At 33.7% G+C, this 27,596-nt stretch overlaps 1 protein-coding gene across 2 annotated transcripts in view; it reads left to right on the top strand.

Annotated features, from left to right (window-relative positions):
- LOC149413529 (uncharacterized) overlaps positions 1 to 27,596 on the top strand; it is a 279,540-nt gene that overhangs the window by 83,424 nt on the left and 168,520 nt on the right. For both annotated transcript variants that reach the window (XM_089644729.1, XM_089644728.1), the window contains one exon: positions 15,532 to 17,936. In XM_089644729.1, coding sequence (XP_089500855.1) covers positions 16,110 to 17,936 — 1,827 coding nt within the window. In that variant the 5' untranslated portion in view covers positions 15,532 to 16,109. The remainder of the gene's footprint in view (positions 1 to 15,531; positions 17,937 to 27,596) is intronic.

The raw sequence follows: 27,596 nt of genomic DNA, 5'->3' as shown, positions 1-27,596 counted from the left end.
ATCAAAATCAGAAAAAAAAACTTCACACATTCTTATCCATAATTTGTAAAAATACACCATTCTTGAAAATGTTTTAGCTGTAGGTATTTATTTGTATCCCAATAATACTAATCCCTTTATGAAAACTTACGAGGTTTCAGGAAGCGATAGGCAAGTAATAGAAAGAGAGAAAGATTAATATAGAACTCAACTTAGCTAAAGCCATTTCAAGCACAGTTTCTATTCCATATGGCGGTCTTTTACATATTGAGAGTATCTTCCACAATTGCACCTGTGATAACACAGTGAAAAAAAGAATTTGTATAATGTGTGTATAGACAAAAGCAAATATTTTGAAATATTTTTTTTGAGTTTTTGTTGGAAGAATATTTTTTAATGTAGGTTAAAAAAAATATGACAACTCAAAACAGTGTGTAATTTAATGTCAATATAACACCAATGTTCGTTTTCACAGATGTTCATTGAACAACATACATTTTGTAATTATTTGATCATATTTCACACACAAGGAAAACAAATTGTAAAAGCGATAAGGCGACACAAGACTCTAATAACGGTGGTTTGCTCAAGGTTTGGTTCGATGTAAGTAATTTATGTTAAAGATCAATAAAAAAAAAACAATACCTAACCGTTAAAATATTTTTTATAAAACGGTTAGAGAAATTTAAAATACGTTTTTGAACAATGAATTAGTTTAGTTGAGTTTGATAGATGTTTCTAAATGAATAACTTATTGAGGTATTCATTTAGAAACATCTGAGATTTTAGTAATACGTTCATAAGAAATAATCGAAATAAACCTGACGGAAAGATCGATTTTCCAGGCCTGCTAGGGCAAAGTCAACCGTAGCTCTCCGTCCATTACGCCGGGCAGCGCGTATAATATTGTTTTTACACGACTTCATAACTTATGGGTATTGGGTAAGGCACACTGTAGGAATAATTTTAAGAACCATTAATACTGAATTACAATTTTTTTTTTAAAGTTTGTTATACGAGTAGTTAAGCGCACTTGAAGTGAAATGACACTAAACTGCGCTATAAAAATTTCATGTTATTATTATTATTATTATGTCATTAAGAATCCCACTTTATTTTAGAGATTTGATAAGGCAAATTCAACAGTAGATCTGTCCGATACATCATGGCCGCGTGTTGCATTTTTCATGCACGGCTGCTTCACTTACGTCGTTAATATTCTGGCTTTAATTTAGGGTGTTGTCTCATCTTATAAGTACGTATAGCGCCCTTCGTGGCAGCAGGACGCGTCCTAACGCTTCCTCCAACCGCTTTGTGTTTTTTTAGTATTTTCAAGGGAAATGAGGCAACATCCCTTTGAAACTATTTTTAAAATCAATCAATCAACATTTGAACTTAAATAAACATAATAATTATTAGAACTTTATAATATGTGATTTGAGTGCAGTGTTTTAAAAGTGAATAAATAATCGGAAATTTGCTCAAAAATATGGCGAACGGCGATCGGTAAATGCACTCCAGATGTTTTCAACAAAATTCTCGGAAACTGGGCAAGCTTGGCCCTGCAAGTTTTTTATTAAGCCCAGGGTAATTTATTACCCAACCGTCGCTTTTTATTGCGGACAGAATGCACCACTTCAACAATTACCAGGAACAGGATTACATGGAGATAAATGATGGACTTGCCGAACGTCACAGCAGTGCTGCCAGGGTCTCTTATCTATGTGAGGTGTCAGCGCTTTATTAACAGCAGATACATACCTGGACGCTGTTGTTGGACGCGGTGGACTCTCTTGCTGCAGCAGCTGGTCCAGTTCCTTCACCACTTAGGATTCTTGCTGCAGAGCCTCCATCTTCTATCTTCGTAGAACGTCACAGCGGTGCTGCCAAGGTCTGGTATCTGTGAGAGGATAGTGTGTCAGCGCTTTATTAGCAGCAGACACATACCTGAACGGATGACGAACCTCGTGCTGGCACTGTTTGTGGACGCGGTGGTCTCTTTCGCTGCAGCAGCTGGCCCAGTTTCTTCACCACCTAGGATTCTTGCTGTAGAGTCTCCATCTTCTATCTTCGTGTCACCTGTTCCTATACTTAATTTTACTTAACTTAACTTCACTCTATTTTTGTAATATTTATATTTTCTGTAATACCTGCATCAACTGCAAAGCGCCCCTGAGGTGATATCTCACAAAAGCGGCGCTATACAAATTATCCAATAATAAATAAATAAGATTTCCACATTCCTTCAATTTGAATGGAAACCAATATCGCCACTGATTTGATATGGTTCATGGCAATTTAGTGCGCGCTCTTTATGTCTTATGCTTGCCTGATATCGTATATCGCCATAGTAAGAAAGAATTCAGAAAAAGTTACCTTGAGGTTTCAAGTACTCATTCACCTTTGAGTGAATCTGTTTTCTGAAACAGCATGAACTCTCGAACGGTGAGCTCTGGTGTGGTCAAATTCACACAATTTTCTCATTAGAATATCTAGCTCTCACTAACTACTTTATATCCATTTCACGTTCAATGTGTTGTGTTTTTAGACAGAATATGTAGAATTTATTTCGTAAGAATAAATTGATAAAAAATCTAGCGAAGCCAGATAGTAAAACTGCCCATTAATAAACTGTACTTACTAATTTTTTTTTTGCAAACTTTTAAAGGTTAAAATGTCCCGAAATTGATAATAATGATCCGTGAAATCCAATGCCGTAACGAGGAAAACTTTTAGCTACAGTATGCAAGAGTACAATAGACATTTTTTAATTGGTTGGTAGGCTATAATGGTTCTACTGCTTCCGCATTGCTGAGGAATCAAATTCTACAAGCTGTGAATCCTGCATATCCGATTATTACTATAGGAAATTGTAATTTGCGTCAATTTATTGTGTAGTTGTTGCGTCGATGTGATGTGTTTGTTTGAAATGCAAGTATTTAAGGAATAATAATATTAATATTATTAAAACTGGCAAAGAATGTTTACAATCGGCTTAGGGTGTTCGGGGGTAAAGTGCACTAACTTCGGGAGGCAATTTGTAAAATAGATAAAAAACTTTTTTAGATATTCCAATGTTTACTTTCCCATTCAAAAATATTTTTCTAACAAAGAATATTTATTTTCCCAAACAAATCATTCAACGTTTAACCTAAAAACTATCTTAAAATATTGGAATTTCGAAAAAAATTATGTGTCTTTTTTTACTAGTAGTTCATGTAGAATCACCTCCCGAAGTTAGCGCACTTTCTCCCCGCACACCTTGTATATATCAGTACAGCTTTTGTTTGTTTCGCGGAGAAAAACGAGTATTGCAAAATTAAGAATCTCTTCGACTTATTCGTAATCTGGTTAAAAACGGGGTTTCAACGAATGAATTGATAGGTTTCCTGATAAAATTATAGTGAAATACGAATATATTATCACTACGTTGGAATACATACACAATATATATACATATTTTTTTAGATATGTTATAATTTATATTTATATATATATATACGCCTAAAAAGGCTTTTACATTTTTTTATCAAGGCAATTGCAGGTGCATGAACACGTGTTCGTATATACTAGGAATTTAGTAAAATTTTATCGGGAAACGGCCTGCAATACTCTTTTTAACCTGATTACCAACAATTAGCAATACTAGGATAGTATAGCCATTCAAGAATATGTGTCTACGAAAAAAATTGGCTATATAAATGGCCCGCAGAAGTATGTCCATTGGACCTGGCTCAGTAAGACCACTCGAGTTGTGTCAGTAACGTATCGTCAATATATTAATTCATATACGATATGTGATAAGGCAGTATACGATGTCAGGCAATTGTAAGAAAAACAGATCGCATACTAAATGGTATTAAATCAAAATTTAATGTAAGTCAGTGGCGATATTTGTTTTCATTCAAATAGTATGGAAGGCATCACTAGAGTTCTTCTTTATTCTGTAGTGTAAGGTGATGTATGAATGTGAAAAAAGCAAGTGTTTTTTGCCATGAAAGAATTACGTTGTCTTCTCTTTATTTGAATCCATCCACTGTTTATAAGCAAGCGCGGTTACAGTTATGTTGTTACTTATTTTAAAACCAACAACAAATCTTAACATTCTCAACCAAGCACAACTTAAAACCCAGGCTAAAATAAAGGCAACTGTAATATATGTATGCAATGGGTAAAAATAAAAATCAATTATTTGAGAATGTTGCTGTAATTAAATAAACATACTTTGTCAGATTACATCGGCGCACAGTGATCTAGAAAGAAAACATGTCTTTATTTGTCACACGTCGATGGACACAATATGCACTGCTGACATTGTACATATACAGTAAGACTTAATTAAAATAGTTTAACTGTTTTTATACACGGGTACATTAAGTAAGTTATCAAGTTAAAATAACAAGCAACAGTGCGTGCGCGTGCGGTTAAAATTATTCTGGGTGGACGAGCTCACAGCCAAAATAATGCATAATAAAGTCGAATTAAAATATATTTTACAACGAAAACGGTAAGATTCGTAATTACAATTACATTTTCATTTCTGGGTCAAGGAAAGATTAACAATCGGAACAGAAGTTTAACCAAATTAGAATGATCTTAGATTGCTGTAATTTTTAATGACTTATTAGTTTATTTGTTAGCACACGAAAAGATCAACCGTTTCTGATAGGATTAACTTTTCGAATAATGCATTGTTACTTTTGGCTGCTTGAATGCTAACCGATTTCGACACAAATGTACATTTGGCAATATTGTCTAGAATATTATAGAAACATAACTATAAAGAATGGAAATTTGAATAGACATACTGTACTTGTCTGTATATAGAAGCCAACAACACTAATGCAGCAAATACCTCACCATATTTGCGCAAACACAACATAATACCCACTACAAAAAATTACTACGCTTAGACATTAGCTTTGCAAAGTGTCTAATATGATTACCCGCAGATTTTGCAAATGCAGCAAAACCGCTAAAAAAATACTGTTCAACGCATTCTGTACTGGCCTGTATACGTGGTGTCACTACCGAACTTGCTCGATGGAACGACTCCGAATTCAATATAATAATAATAACGCCTGTAGAATCATATTTCGATACCGAAAATAGAAGAAGTTCACGGAATCAGGACTAAATGGATTTGCCGGCCTGATGAGACACCGGGTCACTGGAGCCAGGATGCGGCTAATGGCCTCCGCCAACACGTTGGTGACCGCAGTCTACCAGCACCAAGCGCCACTACTGAGTGAGCGCTGGGCCCAAGCGCACTCAAGACCACACCCTGCATAGTTGTCCTTATTTGTTAATTTATTATATCTATTATACAAAAAATTAATATCTTTATGGGACGTGTGGGATTGTACTAACCTCCCCACATTCTGGAATAAAATTATATTTTTTTTTTGTTTTTAACTTCCGATTTAGTTGTCCGGGTTAAATCTTCCCCAAAGGAAAAACTTAACCCTTCCACTCACTTTTCCACAAATGATCATCTAGTCAATCAACATTATGTAAGTGCATTATATAAGCAAAATAAATACAAAACAATACAAGAACAACACGTCAACTCACCAGAGATCAAATGGGAAAATAATTCACCGACTCCAGATATTTTCATATCAGAGGGTTCGGCTCGGTAGAACTTCTAACAGGGCCTATAAATCCTGCTGATCCCTCAACATAAACATTTAAAAAATCTTTTGTTATCCTACATGTATTCAAAATGACCGACTTTTGCATCTTTATATATAATTTTTTTGATAGATCTAATACGCCTAAATTTTTAATTAGAGAGCTAGGTATAATGCCAGTAGCCGAAATAACGAATGGTAATATTTTTATAGTCTGAGAATGCCAAATTCTTTTTATTTCATTTCCTAAATCTGTGTATTTTCTTATATTATCATTATTATTAGACATTTTTTACGATTTCTTGCTAACATATATAACTGATTTATAAAAATTTTAGCTTCATATAAATTATTTCAAACTATTTATACTTTTAATTTTTTGGATGAAAAAAAGTTTTATGCATAGCACAAAGGGCAACAAATAATTACAAGCAATATTTAATCGTCTGAAATATCAATCTATCAATTTTTGGTTGAAATCACTAACTCACACGCGGACATATACCCATTTCTCTGAAATCTGATGATATTGTAGCAGTTAATATACGAAATAAATTTTGATCCTGAGTCGTAGACTCTAGTTCCTGGTGAGGAAGGTTCAATCCTCAGTCAATCACATTTTTATGATATCTACTGCGTGTATATTACATTCGCTTATATTATTTCAATGGTAAGAGAATAGAACTGTTAATTAGTGCTACGTAAATTGTTTATTTCTCTTGGGTAATTATTGTCGATCCATCGCTGAACATGCACTTAGATTTACAACAGTAAAACCATAATAATAAGTGATGAAAGTAATTTTCTGCTAAGCCAATTCAACGCGGTCATCGCTAATCGTTGAATGCCCCGTTAGAACTCCTTGACCGTGAACCAACTTCTAATGAAAGCGCACATGAGAGTAATATTAATTTAACATATTTGTTGAACTCAACACCGTGAATGTTTGTTGAATTACTCAGGAATGAACTCGGATTTTTATCGCAAATTATTGAATTGTGGAGAAAAAAGTAAATGTTTTTAAATTTTTTGATTATCAATTCCCTTCCGAATTCATTCTACGATCATATAAATCGGATAATTTTGCTTGTGCATTGAAGGAAGACTTAGAACTAGCATTGGGGATTGAATCCGTTCATGCCCGGGTTCATGGAATGGGGTTGGTCCAGGTCTTGGTGGCGGAAACGTCTGTGACCACCTACTGCATAGTGGACCGGATCGGGAGACTCTGGTTGAGAGAGACCCTTTTACCTCTTCAGCAGGACTCTATCGATTCATCAGTGGGAGAAATGGAATCATACGTCTGTCACTTCTGGACAAGCTGACCCCAGATCCATACCCACTTCTCATATCTGTTTCCTTCCCAAAACTTCTTCAAGTTATAATTTTTATAAAAAAAACAAACAACCAAAAATTAAATTGAATTTACTTGCGCACACCGGGATTTGGAAACTCAAACTCCGGATTCTTAGACGAGAGCCTGAGCCCTCTACCACGGAAGCCGTCAAGGCCACTTCTAACCAATAGCATCGTCCTTCGGTAAATACGTGGACAACTCCTTACAAAAATTCCTTACAAAATCGAGATGGAAATATTTGAATAACATTAAAATGTTTTTTTTTTCTTCATATGAAGCGGTTACTTTGTGATGTGACATTATAATTTAAAATTAAACAATAACTTTGTAAACATCACTTATATACACTTATACACTCATAAGTGATGTTTACAAAGTTATTGTTTAATTTTAAATTAAAATGTTTCCTATGTGAACGGGGTTCATCTAGAAAAAATCAACAAAATCTAATTATCCATAAAATTTTACAGATCCGTTTCACTTATTGCCTTATATTTGATATTAATTATTTATTTACGATAGTAAAAATAAAAATTGTTTGTTATACTTCCAATCATTATTGTTAATTGTTTAATATTAATAAATTGTTTATCACCTTACACAGGAGTTAGTGGTATAATACTAATTATAAATTATCGTAATATTTATTCAGAGAGATTTGCAATTTTAATAAAAAATTAATTGTTATTTTTACGTGTTAGAAACGTGGATATGGCGGTTGCACAAAAAAATATGCACAATAATAATAGGTAGTAACTCTTCATATGCATTTCGTTTTTGCGAACAACTTTCATGAAGATGAACGATTTTAATTGTTTATAGATTGGTAGCTTTATTGTAATAATTAATTAACATTTATTGCGTGAAACATAACTAACGTACAATTTATTATTTTCCAAATATCTAACCAGCAATCACATAATGTTCTAGCAGAAGTCAAGTAGAGAGGGCGAATACTACACAGATATATCTGAGAACGTATTCTTTGCTTTAAATCTTACTAGCTGACGTTACCCGGCGTTGCTGGGGGTTATTCTTAGGAGATAGACATATCCCAAAAAGGACTTTTTTGTAGGCCTTTTCAAGATATACAATTCCGTAGTACATTATTTTGGAGTATCTCATAAGATATAGCCAGCGTTAGCAATGTAAGATAATGTTAATATTTTTTTACGACTTGATTACAAAACAACTTTTTTCTACTTTCTATAAATATAATATGCACGTATTATATACAGGGTTTTCCAATAAGAGGTGTTATTTTGATATTCAATCGTAAAAGATCAATGTTTTCTTTGCTTGTGTCCCACGTAGCGCCGTCTTGTTGAAAGTAAACGTTGTCCAGATTAATACTATCCAATTCCGGCCATAAAAAATCATTAATCATTATTTTTTTTTTTAAGAAAGACAAACATTCCTGGGTTACGAATAACCTGACAATATTTGAAAATCTCCTACTACCACCACAGTAAGCTTAAAATTTTGCTTGAGTTGTGATGGAGGACTTAGCCAGCTGAGGAATTGAACACACTACGCCTGAGTGGGACCCGAGCGCGATGTCAAGTCGGCCACCGACCGGTCGAGATCATCATCATCTCTCGATAGCGCAATCCATTCACCGTAACTGTTACTCCAGCCTCATTTTCGAAAAAGTAAGGTCCAATGACTCCGCCGGACCATAAGCCGTACCAAACAGTCACACGTTGAGGATAGAGAGGCTTTTCAACAATAACTCTTGGGTTTTTCGAGCCCCAGATGCGACAATTTTGCTCGTTGATGAAGCCACCGAGGTGGAAATGGGCCTCATCACTCAAGATGATTTGCATTTGATTCACTCAAATGAATTTAAAAAATTTCAATGCGTTCTTGACGCGTATATCGTTCCATTTTTATTAATGACGTAGTTTCTACTTGTCAAACGTCAAAAAATGACAGCTACAAAAGTAACATCTACCGAAATAGCGGGCTATTCAAAATAACACCTCTTATTGGAAAACCCTGTATAATACGAATTAAGAAATTAGTATTAATGCACACTGAGTAGCCGATACTCTCAGTAACGCCCTGTTGATAGAATACCAATCCTAAGGTCAGTTGTAAGATTTGTTAGGTGTGGTGGTCTACGTAAATATAATACTTATCAATTGTGGGAAATCGTATATACTCGTATGACGTAATTTGTAAGATTCAATAATTATGCATTTACAGCATCATAATTTAATATTGATTCATTGAGTGTACGAAGGCAATATATACCTGTATAAATTAATTAACAATAATATTCAACGTCCATAGTTGTTAAATAGGATTCAATTCCATGTGATAATTACATACAATAACATAATACCAAAAGTTGTCATATTGAATTGCGAGCTTTAACAAATAAATATTGCCAGATTATCTAATTTAATGTCATCTACTTTAAATGTTATCTATATTTAATGTCATCTATATTTGATATTATCTATATTTAATATTATATATATTTAATGTCGTATATATTTAATATTATCTATATGTAATGCCATCTATATTTTTTATCTATATTTAATGTCATCTATATTTAATGTAATCTATATTTTATTTTTTTTTATTTTTATTTTATTATTATTTTAATATACATCATATGGGTTACATTAAAACATTTTTTGCAAAATATAATACTAAGGTTCATAATTGGTCATGTATACCTTATCATAAAAGTGGAGCTCTTGTGCCTGATAAGGGAGCCACGATTCTTACTTAGATTCAATGTTATAATTTTATGTTATGTGTAAAATATATATATATATATATATATATTTTTTTTTTTAATATAAGTTTTTTTGGAAAAAATGTTTGATTTTATTTATTTGTTCTTGTTGGTTCGTAATATAGCGCAATTCGGAAGGGAGATTATTGTAGTTTTTTATGGCTTGGTAAATATAATGGTTTTGCATTTGAGTTGTTTTAAAGATTGGCGTAATAAATTGATTTCCATTTCTCATGAGTTTGTAAAATTCTTGATATTCTGTGTTATTTTTTTCTTTACACATTTTTATAATGGAAGTTTGCTTAAATATATCATCAATATTTGGTCCTGGAAACAATTTAAAAAGCAATTTTGCTATCTTATCTTTTGTTAATGTTTTCTATATTTCGTTAACTCTTACATGCTACTTTACCTATATTTTTTATTGTATTTTTTCAAGACTGAATGCTGTAGAAATGAGATCCCTGAGTCGTATGAGTGTAACACAATGTGTGATCGTGTGAGAAATGTGGAGATCCGCAAAGTTTGCAAGGCTAATGTAAGCGTAATGAGTAAGATTAAGAAAGGGATGCTTTGATGGTTTGGTAATGCAGAGCGAATGAACGAATAAAGGAGTGTAAGGAGAATATATTACGCAAATGCGAATGGTAGCAGAACGCCCGAGGAAGATATGGAACGATCAAGTGAATCAGATACTTTAGTCGGGCCATGTTAAGAATCAGAATAATAGAAGAGTATGTATGAGATAATAGAAGAATGTGGCAAGAAGTGTGTGTCAAGACCGCGATGTTTGGCGGTCCATCATCTCTGCCTACCCCTACGGGGATACGGTGTGATGGTTAGTTAGTTAATTTTGCAAATAAGATGTAGTGCATTGTATTAAACCCATGATGTCGGAGGAAGGAAGCACAGATGTCGGCATTTCGTTCCACAACCGTGTTAAAATGACCATTTCTCATTTTACAAATTTCAATCGCCCACTTATTTCCCGATTATGCTCCGATAATAGTAACTACATATTAAAATATTGCGATAATTTTCTTTCTGCAAGTTGTAAAGTATTTATACGAAATGGATCATACAGCAATGGATCACTTAAGCGAGTAACTACTGTAATAAAACTGCAATATCCGGTTATAAAAAATGGCGGCACGTAAAATAGCCAAATTAAAAGCGAAAACGGTCTTTTGCAGCGAAGTTTAACCCAATTCAAGCATTAAAAGTCTTTAGTTTGGTTTAGTATTCTCGATGTTGCTCGGTTAACGTACTCGCCATGTGGATTGGTTACTGATTAATCGTTTTATACGTGATACAGGATGTTTAAAATACGCCACAATTTCAATAACACATAAATTTAGACAAATACGAAGAGTTTATTGTATTTTATTTGTTTTAGCTTTTGAACTACTAAGTACTCATGTTTCATCGGCAATAGCCAATATAACGTAACGGTGAGTTCTGGCATTTTAAATTTGCAAAACTGTTTCTTTCTGTAATTTACGTTTGATGTTTTCCTATCTTGGTGCCACGTAGTAAGCGTACAAAGATGGTTTGAAAGGGAGATATGTAACATGATAACAGTTAAGCGACAATGGAGAAAATATTTCAAATAGTTCTTTTCCTGTTAAAAACGGGACTGTAGGCCAATAACGAATGAATTGAGAAAGTTCATAACAAACTACTATCAGAAAAAGCACGAATATGTTATACTTAAAAATTATAATCTTTTCGCATCTTGTTCAATTTATTTATAAGGACCTGCGTGAACATGTGTTCAGATATATTCTGAATGACTTATTCTTTACTAGGAAATGGTCATGTAGTCACATTTTTAACAGTATTTTGATTAAAAAAGGGGTACTCATTTTTTTCGTGCGGCCTCTGTAATTTCCTTTCTCCAATAACATAGGTCTAATCAAGCCCCAGGTTCACTCCTTGCGCTCCTCAAAAAGACTCTCTACACAGCATCCTCAAAAATATAAATAAAAACATTTAGTTAGATGCATTTTGGGGTATCGAATATCATAAGTGGTTAATATTATATTATATATATTTTTCTTTAATTTATTTGGTTATTATAATACAGTGTAATTTAACAATAAATGATTTTATTCCGTTTTACGCACTTTTGTGCTTTTACGAAATAGAATATTAAGATACACAAAAGCATTATAGTAGTGAAATACTAACTAAGTGAAATACACAACTAAATAATGTTTTACATCACTGAAGAAGAAGATAATACTTATATATCTAAACGAAACATGAAACAGAACAAGACACAAAAAAAAAACATAAGGGTCACAACTAGGAATCGAACCCAGGATTTCATGTCTTATCGGGACAGCGTCTTAACCACCCGACCATTGGGACCTTTAACGTTTGATTTATTGATCTTATATTACAAATTCAGGATTAACAATATCACCTTTAACTAATTATCCCATATTTTTGGCAGCTACTTTTTTAAATGATCACAATGTTCTAATTAATTTGATTTGTAACATAGATAGTGTCTCCGATAAAAACATCCGATTTTTATTTATATGAGATACCAATACTAATGAGTAAAACATTCAAAAGAGTTAAAGAATTTTTTTTTCTTAAATTTTAAGTTTAGGTAAGAATGAGCACCCTGTATTTACATATTTGTGATGAGCCTTAAAAGCCACATTACGATGTCTCAGCTTTCTTCAGCCTGATTTACTTAGTGTTTTCGGGTGCCTTGTTTTTGCAGACTTTATGGAATCGATCAAGGCTAAATAAAATCGATGCTCGCTTCCGATTAAAATAAATACGTATTTTTTACTTGCGGTTTTCTGATGATTATTTTGATTCTGGTTGGAAATCGTGGGATCTATATCCGACTTAATTGCATTAAAATGCATTAATGAAAGTTGAATCCTAAATATTGACACTTAAGAATGTAATTTTTGGGAAAGATATTTTGTGCAAGTGTTTTAATTTTTTAATTGATTTAACAAACAGGTTAGGAACTTGACTAGCAAGCGGGTTCAAATCCGCAAGTATGGAAGTAAATTTTATTTGATTAATTTGCGTTATTTTACAATTTACTTATTGAATATAATTTATAGTATATTTGCGGTACTTTCCAGAGTAAAAGTTACCCTACAAGACCACCATTCAGAATTGAAATGTCGCTTGGAATGGCTTTGGCCATGTTTGCCAGATCTGAATAGCCAGGTACTTTCCTACTCCTTTGCCTCCTGATATCCTTCCCCTCTCCACTACCTCCAGCCTCACAACATACCCCAATTGGGGATGCCATAGTCTCACTGGCTTTAGACGGTTGGATGCTGTGTCACTTAAAAAAAACAAGTTACTGCTCGGTTTTACCAGAGCTTTAACCATTTTTTCTTACTATGTATATTATTCTACAAAGTATCATTTAACATTATTTTTTATTTTTTCATATATATGGCATAACGTTGCCATCAACAAAGTAAGAATAGTGAAAGTACAACAACTCAATGAAATGTATAAAGTAACAACGTAGACTAATATAATACATCAATGAGTAACAAGTATAAAATGTTAAAATATCTAAAAGTATAAAATGTACAAAATATATAAAGTATGTAATACTAACACACCAACCTTTAGTTCGCCTTGGAACAAGAAACCCTATTGAGGAGGATTTGTCATTTGGCTACTGTTGATGATGATGAAGCGACAATTTCAATTTTAGTAGGGTTTTTTAAGAAACATTTTTTTCCTATCAAGAAAATACAATGCCTCTAAGTCTACAATAGCCAGGTAACATTTTAAACACTCACATGAGGTAAAAATTGTTAGGCGCATATGACGCCGTTCTATTTGTATAACGAACATTTACTTTACATTCAGTAAATTTAAATGACTCGCCATTTTATGGAAAATAAGAATCTAGAAAATTTAAAAAATTTAAAAAATTTTTTGTGATTCAGGGAAAAAACAGATTTTAGTGGACCTTTGGAGATGGCCTAATCAAAATTAAAACAGATGCATATTGAAAAAACAGATTAACAGAGGGAACAAATACAATCATTTATATACCGGTCAGTGGTTGAGTGGGCATAGCGCTTGGGTCTCACCCGAGCGTCGCGTGTTCGATTCCTCGGCTGGCTAAGTCCTCCATCACAACACAAGCAACATTTTCGGCTTTCTGTGATGGTAGTAGGAGATTTTCAAACATTGTTGGGTTATTCGTAACCCGGGAATGTTTGTCTTTCTTTAAAAAAAAAAAAAAAATATATATTTTTTTATAATTTTTTTTTTATAGTGAATACCTCACAAGAGTCCCAACTGCTCCCGTCTGGAGCCAGTGAGACTATGGCATCCCCAATTGGGGGATGTTGTGAGGCTGAAGGTAAGTGGGGAAGGGAAAGAGGAAGGCGGGGAAGTACCTGGCTATTCAGATCTAGTCACTTAACACGGCTAAAGCCATATAGGCAGTTTAATAAAATATAACTATACAGAACTTATACTGACCGATCAATTGTGTAATAAAGTTTTACTTATTGGTCATCTGCTGAAGACACCATGTTAGATTATTATTTTAGAAAAATTAGGAATATGTATTAACGGTTCCATGATAACTCAACACAATGACAATTCAACACACTTTTAAAAAGTGATATAAAGTCATTAGAAACGATGATTTTTTTCAACCTAACCTAACCTACTTAACCCAGTTTGTTTCATCACTTTCCATGACTATATACTTTTTAAAGATGTGATGAATTATCATTGTGATGATTTATTTGTCACCGTATGAACATATATAAACTCCAAGTCAATGAAAGCATGGTAACGGGAATCGAACAAATGTATGTTTTTATTTAAGCTTCAAACAAAAAACATTAGAGTTATAATAGAAAATAATAGTATTGACCTAGTATTTTTTTTGGTATTTCTATTTTTTTCTGGCAAGAAACAACATTTTTATGAATAGTACCAGTTTTTTTTTCATTTATTTAGAAAATTGAAAGACTTGTGTGCAAAAAGATGCGAAGTTTTTGGTGAGATAAAAAGCAAGTGTTAGAATTTTTATTTTTTAGGGAAAGCGCGAATACCATCTTTATTATTAATTTTATCGCATATAAATAAAAACACCAACATATAATATGTATGCAACAGAGAAAATTTAATCATTAAAATAATCAATTAATCAAAAAGAAAATGTTTCATTGTAACACATAATTGTTTTAATGTGAAACCGCACAAGAGTTCCAACTGCTCTCATCCGTCTGAAGTTAATTGAGACTACGTCATCCCTATTGGGGTATGTTTCGAGGCTGAATATAGTGAAGACAGGAGAAGGAGATGTGAAGGAGGTCAGATGGAAAGTGCCTAACTATTCAGATCTGTTCATCAAATACGGCAAAAGCCATTTCAAGCAAAGTTTCAATTCTGAATGTTGGTCTTACTGAGAATATCTTCTACTCTGGAACGTGCCGCAAATATTCTTTAATTTTTTTTTAAATGAGTAATTTGTGAAAAAACACAAATTAATCACATTAAATTTACTTGCGCACGCCAGGATATGAACCCGCGATATCCAGCTTGCTAGTCAAGAGCCTTTACCTCTCAAAGACGGAGGTCGTCATGTTATTATCAAAGTAATATTTAATAATACATATTTTATTGATTTATATTAAATACGAGTAGGTACGTAGGTACCTATTTAGGTAAAGAAAATTAACTCGTTTTTTAAAACCCTAAGATGACTTAACTCCAAAAGAGTTTTTCATGGACAATAGATAATAATTTTACTTTCGTATAATAATGATGATTTTTCTTTGTTTCAGATGTGACAACGGCGAAATTGCAAAGTGAAAGAAAAAGTACAGTGGATTCGAAATCTTCTATGGGAAAAAATATAAGATTCCATAATACGCTGGTTTTAGATGAATTACCGAAACAAACCAAGGGAAACAACAGTGGAAATTCATATTAATTATAACAGATCGTGTAACTTTGGCTTGAGTGAAAACGGGCCAAGTGAATTGTTCAACTAAGGCAGTGTTAGTGAGAGCAACACAAACAGTTCTCAGTGTTACTGTATTCGCGTACAACGTATGCCGGCATACGAAGAGTGTAATCTTGCTTTGACTCTAGGGCTGTCAACAGCAAATTAGAAATATTATCCAAAATCATACTGAAAGTATCCTGAAATCATAAGGCAGCCATTTTGCATTTAGTAATAACGTTGTTTGTTGTAATTGAAAAAATTTAAATTAACTTTTACTTCTTTTGTGTTAATAAGTTTAATTTCTGAAACTTGCTGAATTTCAACGATTTTGTGGTGTTGCGTTTAAAAAAATGAATTAATTAACGAAATCTGCTGAATTGGATTACTTATACGGAAACAAAAAAGTATATCAGGATGGAAAGTGTAAAGATGCTCTCTCTTAATGCAATTACCCCGACGCTTCCGCCTAAGACAAAACCTCGCACATCGCTGCAGGCTTGCGAAACCAAAGCGTATTATGAAAGTGATTGTGGGAACCCTGTCGTGGCGGCCACTCTAACTGGTTCTAAGGCGGTTAGTGCAGCGACGTCTTCTTATACCGCATCTCGCTCAACGGTATTCTTAGCGGGGGACCAGCAGCAGGCCACCGCTCCACACACCTCTTCAGTCGGTAACGCACCGCGGAACGGACACGTTGTTACTATCAGAATCAACCCCTCCTCGTACCCAAACACCCCCGACACGGCATCCCTCAAGGACGAGCACAGACCCCTCATTGTCAACGGCGAGGAACGATCCACCTTCAGGTCCAACACTAAGGTCAATCTTAATCAATCCCCCATCAACACCATAGGCAAATTCATCGTCAACATCTGCGAAAGTAATAGCACAGAAGACCAACCGAGTGATGCTTATATGAACAGTCAACACAACACGTCTAACAGTTGTGTGAGAATAAATATCGGATCAGACACCAATAACCTCACAGAAAAAAGCTCAGACGAAATGGTGCAAAAATCTGAAACAATCATGAAGACCGCTACAAACAACGGAAACATGAATAACGCTTACTTCTTTTGCAATACTTTCCCGTGCTCTCCTACAAATCTGATGTCGAGTGGTCAATGTTCCCCAAGTGACACGCTGGACTCTGGCACCTGCAGTGATCTGGATGGAACTCCGCCCCCGCTACCGAAAAAGAAGAATTCTAAGGCTAATGGCACGGGCCACAAGCGCGTGAGCGTTACCGTAATAGGAGCTACCGCCCACGCCAGAGCTCCCAGCGTCACCAGCAGCGGTGCGGAGGTAGATTCCGAGGACAGCGAGAGCAATATCTCGTGCGACTCTTTAAACAGCAGCGAATTGAGCGCGACCAGTCTTCACGAGGAAACAGCCACGGTGACATTTAAGGCAGACATCCTCAAAGCGGCGATCCTGAACTCTGAAAGACGAAAATCAGACGCAATTGACCAAGTTGACAGCGCCCCTCCTGTAGCACCAGCTATGCCGGCATTCTTCAATAACACTCAAAGCTCTGGGGGATTCCTTCCGCAAGGACTCCTCCAAGACATCAGAGAAAGATCAGCAAAGCTAAGCACAGTGCCAGTGATACAAGAAACCATCAACAAGACCTCTTGGGCAGAATTGGATTTAGAAAAGAAATCAGAACCCGTGCAAGCATCCATTCCATTCAAGAGAGAAATTAAGGTAATACCAGAAGAAAAGTTGACGTCATTTAAGCTGGTATCGCAAGTGAACAATGAAAACAAAAAACCGAGAGTCACGGATGTAATTTACTCTCAAAATGTGATTCAAGAAACCACTGCGCCTTATTCCAAAATATTGCCTATCATTAACGAGAGCACGTATGTGGATAGGAAACAGGACCAGGAGAAGCAAAAACAAGAAAATCTCTACAGCTGCAACTTCTTGTATGATACAGATAAATATTACAATTTCCACTTGAACGAGAACGTCTTCGATAGCGAGAGTGATACGGATAAAAAATCTAAGAAGAAAGGTGTTGTGAATGGTAAGGGCGTGTGCATTAATGGTTCTAGTGATAGTGAGTTGTACGACGAGGAGTCTATGGAATACTTTGCGGGAATCAAGGACTTTAAGAACGAGGATAGTTCGCCATCCACCATCAGGAGCGCCAAGGGAACCATTCGGGGGGTGAAGAACAGGGTTCGAGCTGGCATTGCCACCTTCCTGCAGATACAGAATTCACCAACCACAAAGGTATGTCCACATTTATATTATAATAATCATTTTTATCAAGACTGCTTCTACTATTACACATGTAGCTACATTATTTCTGTTTATCCATATCCCGAATGTTGAGGCTAATACGTTAGATAGAGCTTAATGGGGCACAATCTTCATCTTATTAAATTGTAGAATGTAGTAATTACATCTGTAGAATTTACAAAGGAAGGACGAAAGTCATATAAACGTAGTAGAAATGAGATTGTCGAAGTAAACGTTGTTAATATATAACATACGAAAAGACTTAAACATGATGACAAGATTTAAAAAGGTAATCTTAGAAGGTTTTAAGTTTTAAAGTTTATGGACGGATAAAGGATTTGAGTGAGAATATGAAGCGTGAAAGTGGATTAAAATAACTATAGGGGACATCCCAGAAAGATATGGCACGAATAAATTAATCAACTGCAAGAGTCTGGTCACCAGAGCATATTGCAAGACATAGCAGAAGACTATGTATGAATGTGAATGAACCAATACATAGCTTTCTGTCCACTTTTTTATACCTGTCATGATGAACACGAAACATTTAAAATTTCGAATTTAAAAAAGAAAAACTGACATTACATTGAAAAAAAATATTTTCCAAATAAGTAAAACATGATTGCGTTCTTTCCCGGTTGCGAATTAACAATCGTTATAAAAATAAATTTTGAATAGTTTCTACTGTTGTTAAAAATAACACAATAACGGTTATAGCAGTTGAAGCGGTTCATTATTGCTAGCAACGATTGCCAGAACCTATTTTTTGTGCAGTTATTAAAATCGACGAAAGTTACAAAAACCCAAATTTATGTTATTATTACAAATCTTAGAAGCAATTTTTACAGCAATAACCTTTTAGATTCTAATTTGATAAAATTAGGTCAAGGCGAACAAACAACTCAACATTTCATAGAATTGAAGGATCCCAACTCCTACGTCTAAAACATATTTTTTTACACTTCTGAATGCATTTCGTTGTTTCTCTTCGTGATGTTGATGACTCGCTAATCACCCAAAATGGACTCCAATGTTTTTAAATCATCAATTCTAAACGTGTATACCCACTTTATAAATAACTAGTGCTGTGACTACCCACTTACGATCCAGCATTCCGAATTTATACCGATTTTTGACATACTTCCTTTGAACACTGTTTTTCATGTTGTTTTTTTTAAAATAATCACTATACATTTGCCGAATTGAAAAATTAATTATATGAAATACCCCCGATAGAAAAAATGCAAAGTATTCTCAGAAAATTTTAAAAAGTATATCCGGTACAGTCATTTAGCATGTTACAGATATGAAAAAATACAAAGTATTTCTTTAAATGCTAAAATTTTTAAAGAAGTCATGCTTTACTCAATATTTTCTCTAACGCACGAAGAAAACTTACTGATTTAAAATAATGCAAATTTATTAAGAATTTCTTTAAATTATGCCTAATCCTGTTAAAAACTGGATTGCAGGCATAACAAATGAATTAATAGGTTTCCTGATAAACTTTAAGTAAAGTACTAATGTATTGTGACGATGTCGAAAAACGTGTTGAAATTTAAATTTCCTAACATTTTCGCATTCATATTATATATTATATTCATATTATATCATTATGTATTATTAAAACAAACGCAGGTGCAGGAAACGGTATGCAGTCCCGTTTTCAATTGGGTTACCCATAAATTTCAGAGATTTTTAATAAAGGAGTAATACTTTTTTTTTTCCACGCGCCTATTAATTATAAATGTTTTTTTTTATATTAGCGCGCTTCCTCTAACATTCGTATTTACATATATCCTTTTCAAACCACCTTCTTTTTCTTTTTAATCACTTTCTATTGAGTCTTAATAATTAACTTTTTGTCTTGTAATCCGGCACTATTTTCGCGTGACCAATCCATCGCAGCCATTGAGACTTACGATGCTTTCAAGTTCAATAAGATTTTCGAGGTAACCGTTCACATGTTTGTAAAATCTATAGACAAGCTGTTAGTTGTAAGTTGTTTTAAAAGGTATGGAAAGACCCCTTGAGTCAATATTTATATTATAAAATTGGGGATGTAAGAATTGGTTAAGTATTTATTTTACTAACTCAAGCTTACGAACATCGCAAGCTTTAATTATTGTGTATCTTACCTATTCTACTTCAACAAGAACATTTTCGATCACGTATTTATCGAATAATGGAAGGGCAAATGTAATGTCTTTATTTTTAGAATGTAAAAATCAATCAATATATTCACCACAATTCACATTTAATTTTGAATAATAATAATAAAATCGTATAAACATAACCAATGTTTATCCGAGACATTATCTAAGTTTCAGAAACATTCTTTAGAATTTTTTAATCATTAACTTTTAACTGATATTAAGTAATCAATTTCTAGGTAGTATAAAACCAAGTAGCTATCCTCGTCTGTCTGTTTGTGTGCTTAACTTCTAAACTACGCAATGTGGATAGGGTTTTAAGTATCATTTAGAGATTTTATTCCGGAAGGTTTATCTATGTAAAATGTCCGTGTTTGTAATCAGGTCGAAAATAAATAAATTTGTAGGTGTTAAAAGCTAGCTAACCATTGTGCTATTCATCAAAATAATGTACGTCGAATTGTATATCTTAAAAAGTCTACAGAAAAGTTAACATTCTTATATAATAATAATTGGATGACAAAATCATTTCAAGGGCGCTGTACAAATTTATAATACATTGCTACAGTGATCTATGTTATTGCTAACTATTTATGGAGATAATATACAGTACAATACTTACCTGGTAGGTCACTTGAGATTAACACTTAATTAACATTATATAATTGTTTATTAGCGAAATTTAAATACAGGATTTAGGACATAATTGGAAAATTGAATATAACTGGACTTTCTCTCAGGAATGGTATATTTAATTTAAGGGTATGACAGCTTAAAAAGGTAAGTTTTTAGTTTAGAGTAGAATTGTTGGACTTGTTATGGATCTTAGTTCCAGAGGGAGTTTATTCTAAGCATTTGGCCCATATACTCCGAAAGCGCGATCACCAAACGTAGTATTTGGTTTGCGCTTAAGTTCTATCAGTCTGCCTACAGCTGATGATATTGCTGATCTATGTCTATCTCTTACAGATAACTCCCAAGAACGCCGGGTACATGTCAGCTAGTTTATATAATTACAAATTAGCAAAGAAATGTTGTTATCTCGTGCAATTTACAATCGTGTGATAGTTTTGACACACCGTGTATAATACATTTAATAATATATATATACCATATGAATAAACATTAAACATTTTTACAACGGTTAAACAGACGAATAATTGTTTTTTTTTTTTACCTGTTATTACTGCCCAGAAGTGGGCAGTAATATAATATATATGAAACATACGTCTATTTGCGTTAATTAATACTTATACTAGTGTATGTTGCAAATGCCGTTACTCTCAAATAAACCAAATATGAACGACCATCCGGCGTTTTATTCAATATACAATTAAAGTCGTAACGGATTTTTTTTGTATTTGTTTTTATAACGTTACTGCTAGTTTTTCTGTCTAGTCTAGTTGAAGCCTCAAAGGCAGGTCAGTTAATTTAGATAACCTATTTACAAATTCTGAATTAAAATATACTATAAAATGCTGAAGAAATAAAAACATATTTGTGATGAGTAAAAATTAATGTACATAAGGTGACATCAACGCACAAATTGGCAAAACCCGTCTGAAATTTATTCATGAACGAGTTTGTTATTTTTTATACGTTTAATCCGGGTTTAATAATAAAAAAAATGGCTTTGATCAAGTTGTGATAACGACAACCTCACTAGCGTAGTGGTAAATTATTTTTGCTTTGATTAGGAATACTCCGGGTTTGCTTCGCATGCAGTGAAAATGTATGTCTATTTTAACATGTGAGAACTGCCAAGTCTGGATTTTGTCACTTTTGATGGATTTGTATGGAGAGCTTAACACTAATGGACAGGGAAAGAATATGTGCAAAAGAACGACTTGGAAGTGGGTACCTGGGTTTTCCAATCACCAAACACGTTTAAGCAACCAACGTTTCAATTCTGAATTGTTGTCATTCACGAGGGCGGTACAAAAAATATGTAACACTCTGAAACCTGCCTCAAATAAACGTTGTATCATTTTCTATTAATTAAATGGAAAGTATCATTTATAGCCTCCGCAGATAAGTGATAAATATTCTTGACTACAAATCTGGAGATCGCCGAATCAAAAACCGACGTGTCCAAGTAAATTTTGTTTGATTATTTTGTTTATTTCGTAATTTATTCGTTTATACATAGTGCATTTCAGGCACATTCCAGACTGGTCGACCTCCATTAAGAAGCGAAAAGTTGCTTAAAATCATTTTAGCCGTGTTTGGTGAATAGCCAAGCACTTTTCTCCTCCTTTCTTTTCTCCATCTCCTTCCCCTCCTCACTACTTTCAGCGTCACAACATTCTTCAGTTGGGGATGCCACAACAAAAAACAATATGTTTGCGCAAGCCGGGCTTTGAACTTGCGTACTCTAGATCAGTAGCAGAGGTAACTTTGACCAGTCGGTTATATTTCTGTAATCTGCCGATTGAGCTTTTTTGTACTGGTACCGAATTTTCTCGAGCAATTGAAAATATAGAATATTACTTTCGGATTCCAAAATATCTTTAAAAACACTTTACAATATTTCATGGTCGAGAGGTAAGGCTCTCGACTAGCTTAAATCCCGGCGTGCGCAAGTAAATTTTATTTATGAGTTTCGTGTTATTTCAGAATTTATTAATTACAAAAAAATGCACAGTAAACTTTTGGCATGTTCCAGAATGGAATATACCCTCAGTATTGCCTTGGTGTAAGACTACCATTCAGTAATGAAATGTTGCTTGAAATTGCCTTAGCCGTGTTTGGTGACCAGATCAAATATCCAGGTACTCCCCCACCTTCATCTTCCTCATCTCCCTCCCCTCCACACTTCCGTCAGCCTCACAACATACCTCAAATGTGGATGGCTTAGTTACACTGGCTCCAGACTGTTGGGTGCAGTTCGAACTCTTGTGCGGTATTCACATACAAAAAAAAGAAAAACAATAATATCAAGGTTTTTTGACGATGGAAATCAAAACTCAAGGATTGATTGTTTCACAAAATTTGAACAATTCATCAAATTTAAAAGTTAATATTCAAGTTCTGTGAACCTTTTCTTAGTATAAAATACGGTGAAGCAGCCGGCCCGTGATGAAATAATAACAAAACTTGAAAAGAATTCTTACATAACTTGAATATTAACTTTGAAATTTGATGAATTATTCAAATTCTGTTGAACAACCTATCCTACAAAAATCACTAATTACTCGTACGTTCCCAAACACATTTTATTAATCATGAAGTCAAAGAGGTACCAATTGACTTTTGCTTTGTGTCTAAAATTGGTCACTTCCTCTGTTGCAATATTTTTACTAAAATTGCTAAATGTTAATTTTTAATGAGAAGAAAAATTATTAATTTCTCTTTTAAACATATATTTACCGGAGAAACCAATAATAATGACTGCATTACTTAACTGAGTCATCTCATATTGAACATTTTTAATGTAATTCTTTATTTGAATAGTAATGTAATTCTTTATTTAACAGTAGTGGACGGAGAAAAATGAGAATTGCCAATTTATAAAGAATCTCTTCAGATTAATGGTAATCCGGTTACAATCGGGATTGCAAGCCTTACGAATGAATTAACAGGTTTTTTTGATATTTACATTGTTCATGAAAATATTCGGACTTTCATTAACACGTGTTCCGACATCGTAATAATAATTTGTAATGTACAAAAAAGTTATCAAGAAACCTTTTTTTATTTTTTATTTGTATAAAGATTACATACAATATTATTTATACCCGCTAAGCTACAAGTAGCTTGTCAGCAGGAGATTAGTTGCACCTATAATAAAGTTTAAATTCATTAGTATGGCCTGCAACCCCATTTTAACTGGATTACCAATAATTTGAAGAAATGTGTAGAATTTTTTTTCGTGTATTTAAAAAAAAATAAAAATATTTTTATTTGTTTTTTACAATAAATATACAATGTTTACAAGTCATGTTGTTTTAATTTATACTACACTTCCATTAAAAGCATTTGCTTGTGGATGGGAGAGGAGTGTACGTTTGCGAAAAAGTAATATAACTAGGTTAAAAAGTAAAAAAAATTACAAAATTAAAATTCACACAAATTATTGTATTTGCAAGGAAGAAAAAATATATATTATGGAGAATAAATAGAGTATAATAGGATAATTTGTAATTTGTGAGTTTTTTAAGTGAAACTAGGGGAATCAGTTTTTTTGCTAACGATTTCTTTAAAATATTTTTTTTATATAGTTCAATATTTGTTTTTTATCATTGATGCTTCTAATTTCTTCTGGTAATTTATTAAAAAAAAGTTTTCCTCGGTGGGTATAATGTATATATATTAAAGCTTACAAAAATTGGTTTTGAGTGTTTAAATTGAGAAATGTGATTTTTAAAAAAAATACAGTGTGTGGCAAGCCTACGCACGACGGAAGTGAAACTTTTAGTATTCTTCTCTCTCTCTTTTCATTTCATTCTCTCTTTTTTTTCTGTCTATTGACATTTATAAGTAGCATGTGATAAAAAAAATTAAATGTTATAAAAATATGGGATTCGAACCCGGGTCCTGCATAACGAGTGTCGAACGCTCTGCCTCTAGACCGCGAGGAGAGGTATCTCGCGCGACGAGAACCGCGTATACAACGTGTACTCCTCAATTGACTTGTCCCGCGCAAATTTTCGTTTTCAAACACGGCAAATGAATAATATCACATAACGTCTCGTTAACGCTTTATATAGGGTCGAATCGAAGATATATCGGCAGTGTGAAGTCATATCTGTCGTTTTTCAAAATATTTCCGTATATTTGTCCGTTTTGGAAAAGATCTATCGTGTTTTAACAGTCTTATACCCGTATGGAGTCTGAATTTGAAAAACATTTCTAAATTTTGAAAAACTCACTTACGGCTGTGTTTTTTTACTAAAAAAACTTGTCACGCACGTCTGCGAGGGTAATTAGTCGCGTTATCGGCCTTGATTAGTAATTTTAATGATTCAAAATAAAAACAATTAATCAAAATACCGAGCGACTCTACCGGCTCGATTTGTAAGCTATATTTCGACCAAAATATCATATAAGTACCGACCGTTACTTCTAGCCAATTACTCGAGTGAACACCTGCCGGTCTAGAGTCTCACTAAATGGATTTAGACATTTCGGGAGACTCTCGGTTAAAATTAACAAATTTATGTAATTTTTTACTACATTATTACAAATCTTGTAGATATCTTCTTATATGTATGCCTGAAAAAGTCGCAGCACGAGAGCATTTTATCACTTTTCCTCGTTTTAAAAAAATCACAAAAAGAAAAAAAAAATAGTTAAAGCGGGGATCGAACCTCGGTTCTTCACGACGACAGTCGGGCGCTCTGCCTCTAGACCGCGAAGCTGAGTTTGGAGAGTGACCAAAACTAGGTATATAATATTAGCTAGGCTCCTATAGCGAAATGATCACGGTTTTTCGTTGCGGTCATGAGTCGGTTTTACTCCGGTCCTCGAAAATGCATGACGCGCGTAAAGAAGTTTCACTTCAAAAACATATTTTATGAAACTTACTTATTTTGGTTGCATTATTCCGGTGTAAAATAACTAAATTTTTATTTTTATTTTTAATGCCGGTAACCCGGGCGTTTATTGACATCAATATTTGTTTACAAATTATGTGCGCTACCCGACTCACTAGACAATATCTGTTCTGAGCCGGGTAGCAGTATCTACCATTACATATATCAATAATAATAAAAGTGAATAAAAAACAAAGTAAATAAATAAAAATACAAAATACAGGAAAAAGAAACGTAATTAAAAAATAAAAGATTACCTAGATAAAATAATCTAAATATAGATTATTACATACATATGTGACAGTAATTGAACTTTTTTTTTTTTTAATGATGAATGAACTCAATTTTTTTGAATTTAAGTGTCTTTTTCAAAATTAGGACTGATGGCAAGCAGTGGCGGCCGGTGGTCAAAATATGTGGGGGTTCATCGGATTACAACATTAAGTCAGAAAATAAATTAAATAAAGGTACATACGTATTTATAAAGAAGTTCTATTCTCCGTTCATTTTGTTTAGCGAAGACCTCTATGATTCTCGTGTTGAAATCAGGCATAGTCTGAATAAACCTTTTTTCAATGCTTAACACTTACTTGCTTACCAACCCATTTTTGGTTATGAATTTATTATATAAGCTAAACCGAGGGTAATTTATTATCCCGACCGTCACCTTTTATTGCGGACAGAATGCACTGCTTCAATAATCACCAGGATGGACTCGCCGAACGTCTATGTGAGGTGTCAGCGCTTTATTAGCAGCAGAACTTAGCGCACCTGGACGGATTTCGAACCTCGTGCTGGCACTGTTGGTGGACGCGGTGGACTCTTTCGCTGCAGCAGCTGGTCCAGTTTCTTCACCACCTAGCTTCAGAGTCTCCATCTTCTATCTTCGTGTCACCTGTTACTGTACTTCATTTTACTTAACTTCACTTTATTTTTGTAATATTTATATTTTTTGTAATACCTGCATCAACTGTAAAGCGCCCCTGAGGTGATATCTCACAAAAGCGGCGCTATACAAATTGTCCAATAAATAAATAAATAATTGCGTTCAATCTGTCCGGGCTCAACGTGTTTAAAAAGGATTTTATTCTTTTTAACGTTGAGAAACATCTTTAGCTTTCAACTGAAGTCATCCCAAAGGTCATGAATGGTGAACACACGTTTTAGTAATTTCACAGTCTCGGAAAAGTCTTCTAATAAACAAGTACTATAAAAAAAGTTGTAAAATTGATAAAGCGCCGTTAGCTTTTGAAAAATCGTCGCGGGCGTAAATTGCACAGAGTTTAACTGAACTTTATTTAGGAAGTCATATGTTTTAAGCTTCACATTGATCGTGGTTTTTTTTATTTTTATATTTTTAGATTTTTATTAACTAGCTCATTATGGTGTTTAACTTAGGCACGGTAGACTGAATGCAATTGCATTCTTATGTCAACTTTTCCTAAAACCTTTAAGCCCAAAATTTTTTGTAAATGTAAATGACAAGAATTATGTTTTTTGATTTTTTCAGAAAGGTGAGTTACATCAGTAACACCGCCGATTGTCCAAACTGAATCAACATCGTAAATTAAATACGAAAAACAAAATAAACTATTCAATTGATCACATCCACACAGCCACGAAGCTTTGTTATACATTGTTTTGTTAGATGATCGAGTAAACTTCTTCGATCCAGATTTGTACTCTTGTTTTATTATCAGTTCAGGTTTAGGTGGACCGGCATTTTTTATTATCACTTTTTTTTCAAATCTCGACCTATTGTTCTGTATTCCACATTCAAACTTATTTCTAATTTATACGTTGAACAAACACAAAGTAATCATAAATTAGTATAACCTGCAATTGATATGCCTTATTAATAATTGATATATGTACAAGATCGATATAACCTGCAATTAAACTTCAAAACTTTCGCAGAGTAAGAAAAGTTTTAAATGCAAGAGACAATGCCCGGCAACGGCGAG

This window comes from Hesperophylax consimilis, chromosome 21 (genome assembly GCF_061612785.1).
Source record: "Hesperophylax consimilis isolate HC1 chromosome 21, BYU_Hcon_1.0, whole genome shotgun sequence".
NCBI lineage: Eukaryota > Metazoa > Arthropoda > Insecta > Trichoptera > Limnephilidae > Hesperophylax > Hesperophylax consimilis.
Note: the sequence above shows the minus strand (reverse complement) of the source record. Positions and strands in the feature narration are given on the sequence as shown.